Source organism: Sesamum indicum, linkage group LG2 (assembly GCF_000512975.1).
Source record: "Sesamum indicum cultivar Zhongzhi No. 13 linkage group LG2, S_indicum_v1.0, whole genome shotgun sequence".
Lineage (NCBI taxonomy): Eukaryota > Viridiplantae > Streptophyta > Magnoliopsida > Lamiales > Pedaliaceae > Sesamum > Sesamum indicum.
Window position 1 is genome coordinate 17,477,807 of NC_026146.1, and position 10,729 is coordinate 17,488,535.

At 36.6% G+C, this 10,729-nt stretch overlaps 3 protein-coding genes across 3 annotated transcripts in view; all 3 read left to right on the forward strand.

The window, feature by feature from the left end:
• The window catches only part of LOC105156574 (phospholipid-transporting ATPase 3), a 14,434-nt gene extending 10,195 nt beyond the window's left edge, over positions 1 to 4,239 (forward strand). Inside the window, exons 20-27 of the mRNA XM_011072745.2 lie at positions 328 to 493; positions 579 to 658; positions 751 to 990; positions 2,004 to 2,225; positions 2,303 to 2,470; positions 2,591 to 2,950; positions 3,028 to 3,134; positions 3,625 to 4,239. Coding sequence (XP_011071047.1) covers positions 328 to 493; positions 579 to 658; positions 751 to 990; positions 2,004 to 2,225; positions 2,303 to 2,470; positions 2,591 to 2,950; positions 3,028 to 3,134; positions 3,625 to 3,934 — 1,653 coding nt within the window. The 3' untranslated portion in view covers positions 3,935 to 4,239. The remainder of the gene's footprint in view (positions 1 to 327; positions 494 to 578; positions 659 to 750; positions 991 to 2,003; positions 2,226 to 2,302; positions 2,471 to 2,590; positions 2,951 to 3,027; positions 3,135 to 3,624) is intronic.
• On the forward strand, positions 5,664 to 7,422 carry LOC105156763 (CLAVATA3/ESR (CLE)-related protein 25-like). Its single transcript, XM_011072982.2, has 2 exons — positions 5,664 to 6,180; positions 6,916 to 7,422. Exons 1-2 carry the CDS (start codon positions 5,951 to 5,953, stop codon positions 7,004 to 7,006), a joined length of 321 nt encoding a protein of 106 aa, XP_011071284.1. The 5' UTR covers positions 5,664 to 5,950; the 3' UTR covers positions 7,007 to 7,422.
• LOC105156575 (serine/threonine-protein phosphatase PP2A catalytic subunit-like) overlaps positions 7,899 to 10,729 on the forward strand; it is a 4,307-nt gene continuing 1,476 nt past the window's right edge. The window contains exons 1-3 of the mRNA XM_011072746.2: positions 7,899 to 8,603; positions 9,709 to 9,823; positions 10,553 to 10,661. Of these exons, the coding sequence (XP_011071048.1) occupies positions 8,351 to 8,603; positions 9,709 to 9,823; positions 10,553 to 10,661 (477 nt within the window). The 5' untranslated portion in view covers positions 7,899 to 8,350. The remainder of the gene's footprint in view (positions 8,604 to 9,708; positions 9,824 to 10,552; positions 10,662 to 10,729) is intronic.

The following is a 10,729-nucleotide window of genomic DNA, read 5'->3' on the forward strand; positions in this document are numbered from 1 at the left end:
CGGTAAGTTTGGGTGACTTTTACCAGAGAATACCAGAATTGTCCTTGGATGAACCTTTGTGATGGAATTGGTTGGGCTGCAACTGATGAAAATGCCACACTTTTTAAGTATCATGAAATGTAGTTTATCGAACTTGATATCTGGAAATTTGTGATTCCCTTGATTGAGTATGCTTTCCAGGTGCTTGAATGCAATTTTAACCCTTTTTTTTGGGGTTCTAAGTTGCGTCAAACACCATCAAGTTTCATTTTGTTTGACGTCGACTATCTGTTAAACTTCCTATGCAGGGTATAAGATTTCTTATAGTAACATGTAAAACTATTTCAGGTTGCAGAACTTATTGAGAAGGATCTTATTTTGATTGGAGCTACTGCTATTGAAGACAAGCTTCAGGAAGGAGTGCCTGCATGCATAGAGACCCTCTCTCGAGCTGGAATTAAGATTTGGGTGCTAACCGGAGACAAAATGGAAACAGCAATAAATATTGCTTATGGTAGTAGAGTTGGCAATTTCATTCTTTTTCCTTTCTGTACCTGATCACCGCTGTATAAATTTATTTATGCTTTCTATTACTGCAGCATGCAAGTTAATAAATAACAACATGAAGCAATTTATAATCAGCTGCGAAACTGATGTTATTAGAGAAGTTGAAGATAAGGTAACATTTAATGCTTTTCCCATCTGTTATATACTAGAGAAACAACCCTACTGTTTTTTCCTCTCCTTAACCTATTGTTGCCTGAATATTAGGGTGATCCTGTGGAGCTCGCTCGCTTTATGAAAGAAACAGTGAAGAATGAGCTAAAAAAATGTCAGGAGGAAGCACAACAGTATCTTCATTCTGTATCCAGACCAAAATTAGCACTTGTGATTGATGGGAAGTGTTTGATGTATGCATTGGACCCCAGTCTACGGGTAACACTTCTGAATGTGAGCTTGAATTGCAGTGCAGTGGTTTGTTGTCGAGTTTCACCACTACAGAAGGCACAGGTAATGTTCCTAAGACGCCTTCAGAGTGTTTTACATTTTTGTAGACTTTGGTATCTTGCCACCATGATGAGCACATGGCTCTTTGTTATGGCTTTTACTTTCTTGTTTTTTCCAGATAGTAGATTCTGTCGATTGATTTCTTGAACTTCTCAACATCCTTGTCACTTTATTATCTTAGAAGAAGTTTTGACTTCTTTTGTCGAGCTTTATACCTCATAACGTGAATCTTGATCATCTATACAGCTTAACAAGATAATTTAATCCTTCATATTTCATGTTTTAGTATTATGTGGAATGGGCGGGAACAACATTACAAAGAAGATTTATATATGATATTTATTTGCTGATGGCTCTGTGCATAAATGAACGAACTTATGTTTTCTGAAAAAAATAAGAAGGTAAAATGTCATCACGTTAATTCTTCTTAGTCCTGGAAATAAGGGTTACGACACAAACTGCTGATATTTGTTTATTGTCAAATTAATGTGGTGTGCCACTGAATCTGATTTTAGTCATTTCTTTATTTGTATTCTATTAATTTCTTCAGTAAACTATATAATAAGAGCTCCTGAAATTATATGTCAGCACCTGCTGTAGCATCTGGTGAAATTTGAGGTTTATCTTGTTGGGCTACTAAAATTGTATGTTTGAATGTTGTCGTTGTATGCAGATGGGCTACATTGTCTTAGATGGAAGTTGGGGAAAATGACGTACTATTCAGTCTGTATGAAATTACATGCATTTGACAACTAGAGCGAGATCTGGATGCAAGTTAATATTATATGGAACCATGACAATTACTTTAAGCACCATATTATTATCTGCATAATGACTATGCTGAATAAAAATGGTAACAATATTTGTTGACTTTTGTGATGACTGCTGAAATAATCGAACGACTGTGATGGAAGATCCACCTAGATTATTACCACAATCTACTTCCTCCTTGTCATTTTCCTCATTATTGCATTATGTGAACTCTACGGCTGATATCATCACCTTTTTGCTTCCAGGTTACCAGCCTAGTTAGAAAGGGTGCAAACAGGATTACCCTTAGTATTGGTGATGGTGCTAATGATGTTAGCATGATTCAGGCTGCTCATGTTGGTGTTGGAATAAGTGGGCAGGAAGGTATGCAAGCAGTGATGGCCAGTGATTTTGCCATTGCACAATTCCGCTTTCTGACAGAGTTACTCCTTGTGCATGGTCGGTGGTCATATCTTAGAATATGCAAGGTTTGTTATTCTACAGTTTTATTCCTGCTAACCTTACAGTCTGTTCAGATATTTACCAGTTCCTAAAATTTATTCAGGTTGTGACATATTTCTTCTACAAGAACTTGACATTCACCCTCACTCAATTTTGGTTCACCTTCCAAACTGGATTTTCTGGTCAAAGGTTCTATGATGATTGGTTTCAGTCTCTCTATAATGTAATCTTTACAGCCCTGCCTGTGATAATTATTGGACTTTTTGACAAGGTATTGAATCTCTCAGGTTTTACCATTGCAGTAAAGTTCGTTCATTGTACCCAGAACTTTTTATGTTGGCAACCAGTTTGATTTTCAGTTATTCACAATTTTTCCATGCAATTCATGTAGGATGTTAATGCTAGCCTTTCGAAGAAGTATCCTGAGTTGTACAAGGAAGGAATAAGAAATGTCTTTTTCAAATGGAGAGTTGTGGCAACATGGGCTTTCTTTGCAATTTATCAGTCACTGGTTTTATATCATCTTGTTGTTGCTTCAAGTAGCAGAGCCGTCAACTCAGCTGGAAAGATGTTTGGTGTGTGGGATGTTAGTACAATGGCTTTCACTTGTGTTGTCATCACTGTCAACTTGCGCCTGCTGATGATGTGTAACAATATTACTAGATGGCATCACATCAGTGTTGGAGGAAGCATATTGGCATGGTTCATATTTGTTTTCATTTACTCGGGCTTCGTCTTACCGAAAGCGCAGGTGTGTCTTTTTGCTTTTTGATATCAACATGGTTTCAAGTGATGAGATGCTAACGTCATATCTTGTGTTTTCTGCAGGAGAATATCTATTTCGTCATTTATGTCCTGATGAGTACATTTTATTTCTACTTCACTCTTCTTCTTGTCCCTGTTGCAGCACTCTTTGGTGACTTTGTATACCTGGGGTAAGGTTTACAAGCTATCACTGGGAGATATTATTCTTTTTGTGCACATTGATCATGCCTAAAGAGGTGTGGAATTTTTTAGGCTTGCATGATGGTTTGGGTTTTCGATAAACTTGGTGTCCATGATTGAATCTACTAGCTTGAATACTTAATATCCGGAAATTGTCTATAGTTTGATCTCTTCCTTGAAAAAGTTAACTTCAGTTGATATGCACCTTGTTTATATGGTTGTCAATTTTGTCATGTTCACATTTGTCTTCAGACTGTTCACTATTTTATGCATTTTTATTGCATTACTGAATGCCATTATACCTACTTATGCATGACCTATTCATATGGGAAGAGATGTATAATGTGCCTGCATTTATTTGTCTCAATCTTCGGACAAATATCGTGGCTGTAATGATGTAGCACCTTCATGATATGGACTTGGGGGGTGCTGTAATACATTGCTTACTAGATTATCTTCTATGGTTAATCTTGGTTTCAGGGTTCAGCGCTGGTTCTTCCCGTATGATTACCAGATCGTTCAGGAAATTCACAGGCATGAGGCAGATAATAGCAGGATCGGATTACTTGAAATCGGAAACAATGATCTCACCCCAGATGAGGCGCGGAGCTATGCTATAATGCAACTTCCTGGACAGAAGTCAAGGCACACGGGTTTTGCTTTCGATTCGCCTGGTTATGAGTCCTTTTTTGCATCACAGGCTGGTGTTTATGTACCACAAAAAGCATGGGATGTGGCTAGGAGAGCCAGCATGAAGAGTAGTTGGTCCAAGACGACACGAAAGAATTGACCCATACATGTTTGTACAAATTTTATCGTTCTGTATTTCTCTCCACCCTGGTTAGTTTCTATAGCATTTGTAGAATCAAAATGTATCATATTCCACACTGTAGTAATGATTCTTTCTAGAAAGTTTTGTTTAATCCTCAAATAGACACCGTAGGAATAGTGGCCTTAGCTCCATGTTGTTCCATTTTTTAATTGTATTTGGCCGAGTAAATAGTTGTGAGGCTCATCCCAGCTTGTATTGCTACACACTAGGAGATGTGATTTTGCCCCATTCTTTCTGTGGTGCTCATTGCCTTGTTTCGAGCTTTTGCATGCATGTGAGAGTTGTTTTTATTGGTATTTTTTTTTACGTAAAATCAAGCACAGATGATAAGGGAAATAAAGTTGAAAAGTTGGTAAGTGAAAGATAGATAATGGCCAGGCTTCATTCTTTTAAGAAGTGTACTTGGAACATAACAGAGACAGAAGCTTTAACTTCACGAGAAAATTATTAGGTTGCCTCGAAATGGGGGCGCACTGAAAGGTATAAAGAGTGCATGTCTTTTCACCCAAGTCATTAACATGAGCGTATTGATCAAAACGAAGTGTGTTGGGAATTTGTTCTTGCTTTAGTCACTACCACATATCCAATTGGCAATTTTGAGATGCAGAGATGGGGGATGTGCCTCACCGTAATATTTCGTGGTGAAGGTGTTTACTCATAGGACACGATCAAAATGCTGGATATGATGTACCAACGAAGAAACCTTATATAAAGTACTAGTACATAACAAAATATTGTGAGTGTGATGTTTTTATCCTTCATTCTCACAGTCGACATCTGTATATTCAGAACTTTAAGGCTTAGAGTGATAGCCATCTCGTAGGATCATCAATCGCCTCAACAAGCCTACTACTTTGTATGCTCTAACACATCCTAAAAACAATTATAATATGTTCCATGATGATAATATATGGATTAATGCATTTCCATACTAACAGTAGATTAAATACTGAAGAAAATGAGCTTTGCATGCACGTTAGTTATTGATTTCCCTTTCCTTACCCATTACTATTCTTAATTGGAACAAATAATTACAACCATGCATCAATTTATATATGTTCCTTTACTTAATTCTGATGCATTTTTTATTCTCAGATTGGAATCTCTACAGTTGTTCATTTGCCTTTTCAGTCAAGACAACATCTCCACACAAGCTCTAACAATATCTTCTAATGTCCAGAATTTTTGGTCCCCAACCCCACACAGAACTATCATATCCAATATTTCAATACATTTTTCAAAACTTTGTGCTAGTATATCTTTATGGGTACGGTCTGTTCTTGCTCACAGCCGCCTCAACCACGATTTTCCCCTTTCTCTCGCTCTTTCATAGCTCAACATATATAATCTTATTCGTCTAAAAGAATTGTGTTCAATATATATACGTTAAAGCTCATGATTATGAACATATTTGTAATATATATACATTAATTTGTTACGTATATATAATTAATTATAGTGTTTAGATTATAACTTGCACACACCAAAATAATATATATATATCAACATGTCTTAATTACTTGAGAATCCAGTTTATGTTGGGTGTAAGAAAGGAATGATGTTCCAGGCAGGCATGTTGGCATATACTGTACGTGCATGAAAGTACACAAACCAAAGCAAAAGAACATATATATATTTTGATATCCTCCTGCCTACATATAGGACCCTTATACCAGTGTTATAAAGCAAGATGTTCCCCCATGTCACGTTCCACACTACCTAATCACTCTCTCTCTCTCTAGGCTCGAGAAAGTTATAAACAGAATCACCCAAAACCCCATAAAGAGAAAATCAACCACCCTAAGCCATGCAGTAAACAAAACCTGTCCATTACTATCATCACTATTACTTCTCTCTCTTAATTCTTACAAGGGAATTGACAATCACCGTCCCAATCTCTAGTTAGCTACTTTTTACTAGTACTCGGAGAAACTGTATAAAGAGAGGTGAATTTTGGGTTCAAAGCAGAGAGAGATGAGCAGTAGCAGCAAGATGCTGAAGGTGTTGTTGCGGCTGCTGGTGTTGGTGGGAGTGTTTCGGTTCTTGATTGTTGCTGCTGCTACTGAAGGAGGAGGAGGAAGAAGAGTGAAGGATGATGATGTAATTAGGGGAAGAGAGAATGAAATGAAGGCTGTTTCAAAGTTTGATCTCAACTACAGTACCAAAAGAAAGGTTCCCAATGGACCTGACCCCATCCATAACAGGTCTCTCTTCTCTGCTATTTTCTTTCTTATAATGTACGTCTGAGTTTTTATTTTTATTTTTTATATCAACTGAATTAAATGTGTTATGTAATTGATTGATCCATGTACAATTAATATATGGGAAGTTGCTTAGTTTAATTAGGGCGACCAAACATGAATGATTGCATGTGTCAATTTTAATCAACGAATATGTTCATGTGTGCATTATTGAAGTCTTTGGAGTTGTGTAGTGCAAAACTTGAGAAAAATTCTTTGTTTGTCTTTTACGTGATTATCAGTATCTTGGGACTTGGGTGCATGTATATATACACGTCTTTCTCTGATAATAAACAGTATCTGTATATTGATGGACGGAGGAAATCAATTGGATTAAGTAGATGAAATTGCTGGTTTTCAAATTATTAATGGTTATTGGTGGTAAGTTTAATTAAGCATATATGAAGGAATGGCAGGTAGTGATGAATCCAAAGGCCATGCTAACTAAAGCTTGCTTTCCCAATATCTAAAGGACTTCACTTTATCCTTTTTTGAACAGATTTATTGTTAAAGTTAACTCAAAATTCTCATTTGAGTTTTCGACACTTTTGATGGGTTTTTAACCTTTTCATGCTCTTGCCTTTTCTTTTCACTTACCCTTTACCCTTTCTCCTTTCATTTTTACACTCTGTATTATTAATATTGTGTATATGGTAATTTGTTCCCTGACAATAAATTCATTTTGTATATGTGCAACAGAAGAGCTGGTAGCTCTCGTCAACCACCGGGCCAAGCTCAAAATGGCACCACCGCCACCACCAACCGATCAAAGATTTCAGGAGAAAATTAACCTCTTAGGAAATTAATTAGATTGTTGGTAGAAATTAATTTTTCAGATTAATCTTCAGATCTATGTAATGTGGTAATATATTAAATTTATTTGAGTGATCCATCATCATATATATATATATATATATATGCATGCACCAAATTACGTGAAAGTATAAAAAGGGTGGTTTAAATATTATATATATAGTGGATGCATGATGTGTGAAAGAAAGAAACTAAAGCGAATCCAGCATGCATCCATCTAAAGATAAAAAGGAAGAAAACAAAGTTGGTGTTGGTAATGAGCATCTTTGGGTTAGTCTTTTTCACCAGATTCTTTGTTTTGCTCTTTAGACCATTCAAACTTTGTAAAGCTCCTTTCAGATTCTCTACTCTCCTCCCAACCAATCTAATTAATTTCATGTTCTAATCCAATTGTTTTAAAATGAAATTGTTCTCTCGCTTACGGTTCCTTTAACTCTTTGATTTGCATAGAGTAGAAGTTGTTTTTGTTAGAATCTCTTATTTTATCAGACAATTATCCTTAAAAAAGTGGAGACTATTTTTCCTCATCCATTTCATATAAGCGAAACAAACTACACCACCTCAAACTAGAACCCACTTTGGATTAATACATTATAGCCCAAATCTCAAATTTGTGTATAAAAAGTGGGGTTTTAACAAATGTTGCTCTTCCCACGAAATCATATGCAAATTGTTGAGTTTGGGCCAATACTTTTGGACAGAAGAGCCCAATTGAAATAAAATACATGAGCATTGATTTGGAAATCAGTGTGGCCTAGGCCCAACATCTCATTTACACGCTATTTTACGCCAGATGCGCAGGCTCGTCACGTGTCCCACACCGTTTTGAATTGACCCGGCGGAGCCCCCGGAGCGAGAAATTTCTCATTTCATTTCATTATTGGGAAGACAAGGAGTGCCAAGAAAATAATCCCAACACCACAGTTTCATTTGCATTTCGTTTGGAGTTCATTTGGGTTTCATTTCGCGTTTCCGCACCATTTCATCTGAGTTCGTCACGCACACCGCACCAAACAAACTACATACAGACACACTCGCACATATAGATCTCTCTCAAATGTATTTGTATGTGTATGTGTATATAGGGTACTCAATGAATATGTGAAGAAAATTTTCAGTAATTTATCAAGATTGATTCTCGTCGAATGATTACGGATCTCAGTGGAAGAAATCATGACCAGAAAATCCTTATGGAATTTTCCTAGGTATCTCCGAAATCTAGATCTCAGTTGATCCGGCGGCCAAATCAATCAAATTTCAGATCGGAAGTTTAAGCGGCTGAAAGGGTGAGGAGTTTGTTTTTTGAGAAATACTTGAGAAAATGCCGGTGCAGGCGGATTTAGATAGGCAAATAGAGCACTTGATGGAATGCAAGCCGCTATCGGAGGCGGAGGTAAAGACTTTGTGCGATCAAGCGCGAGCGGTTCTAGTGGAGGAATGGAATGTGCAGCCCGTGAAATGCCCCGTCACTGTGTGCGGAGATATTCATGGACAGTTTTACGATCTGATCGAGCTTTTCCGGATAGGCGGCAAAGCTCCTGATACCAATTATCTTTTTATGGGAGACTACGTCGGTGAGTTTTTACTTCTTCCGTTGGTTTTTGTTGAATTTATTGAGGAGGGTTGGGATTTTTGAAGTAGTTGTTAACATGGATAATTTATAGGTTTGTTCTTGACTGACGCTCATTTGGTGGTTGTTATGGAGAGTAGTATGGAAAGATAAGAAGTGCTTTAATTTGCTGAACTCTTTTTGTTTGGTTGACTATGAAATTAGATTACTAATATATTTGAAGATGTGTGAATCAATGAGTAAGGTATAATATTTCGTATTTAATTGTATCTATTTTTGGAAAAACAAATGCCAGTGTGAGATGATTTTTAAGCACATTGTTTAGTTTGATTCAAACCAAAATGCATTGGAGCTGATTCCACAGCTAATCGCTTAGTTGCAGCTTTGAAGATACTTATTAAGCGTCAGCTATGTGGTGAGCTGATACGTATTGGAAATTGACAGTATGGTTTATATAATGCTTACATGTTTATTGCTTTCTGACACTAAACAAGTCACTGGATACGTTGGAGCAAAATGGTCCAGGAAAGCCGGGTGACGTATGTTTCAAGCCCAATTATATTATGTCCTTTTTCAATGATTGCTGACATCAAAATGATGAACTGTTCCGATGTTGTCGTGGTTAGATTTTATGAGGTGAATGTAAGCTGGCAGTTGATCTGTGGTTCAGAGAATTTGGGCTTAAGATACGCGACATTGCGGCTCAATGATATATTTTTCATCATTTTATTCCTGGATAATGCTTCTATTAACTTTGACTGACGTCACTTGGATACAATTGAAATAAACATGACTTCGGTGAAGATGAGGCAATAGTTGTGCAAGCACATAAGAGAGCATGTCTGTGCTAGAGGTCTTTTACATGTTACTGCAAAGTTGGTGTATAAGAAAAAAAAAGTGTTTTTGTCTTTGATTTATTGCTTGGGTCTCATGCTTCTAAGTGAATTTGAAGATGCATTAACTTGCTTTTAATGGGATTCCTTTACTTGATCTTCTGTGCTAAAATTAATCCCTTCTAGTACCTGAAGGTTTTATTTTATGTAAGATGCTTTAATCTTTCTATGAGGTGTATCATAACATTCCATTAATGACTTATTCATTTAATGCAGACCGTGGTTACTACTCGGTGGAAACAGTCACACTCTTGGTGGCTCTGAAAGTTCGTTATCGAGATAGAATCACAATCCTTAGAGGAAATCATGAAAGTCGGCAAATCACTCAAGTGTATGACCTTAATGCTCACAAGTTATCATTAAATTGTTTTGGATCAGTTCTAATACCAAACTAAATGATGCATAAATGTTCTCAGTCTAACTAAAAGTTGGCTTTGTCTCATATGTTACTATGACAGTGTTCTGCTACTATTTGTGTTGTAATTCTGTTAATTCTCGTCTACTTGCATGGTCATTTTGAACGTTGCAATCTCAGACTCTAGGTAGTAAACCTATAGCAGATTTAGAACTTCAAGTGGGTGTGTGTAGGCATTGTATTTGTGATTATCTGTAAAGAACCTACATTAGTTATATAGAAGAAAATAAGGCTGGTCTTTTGCTATGCAATGGAGTATTTATTATCGCTTATGTTCCAAAAATGACAGCAGATTTTATGAATCATGGTTCATCTTATGCTCATAATCTTCATTTCAGTTATGACAATGGACATGAAAAACCCACTTATAGTCCTCCAAAATTATGAAAAGGTCTTGCAATTTCTGATGTACAATGTTTGTCTTAATTAAATATTGTTACCATTCGTCAAATGAAAAATACTTTTTGGTTCGTCTCATGAGAAACTAGTCTTGCGTACATTACAATTGACTTGGCTTTAGAGGGATCACACGCTTGCTGAATGTCTGTATTGAAACTATTTCCAAAGTTCTCAGGTTTTAAGTATTATATGGATTTTTGGATTTGAATAAATCCAGAATTATTCATCTACTTTTCCTTGCAACAGTTATGGGTTCTATGATGAATGCTTGAGGAAGTATGGAAATGCCAACGTATGGAAGTATTTCACTGATCTTTTTGATTATTTGCCCTTGACAGCACTTATTGAGAGTCAGGTTTGGATGATATAAACACAGAAACACCCCCCCCCCCCCAATTATACCGTTTGTTTTTTTTTTTGCCC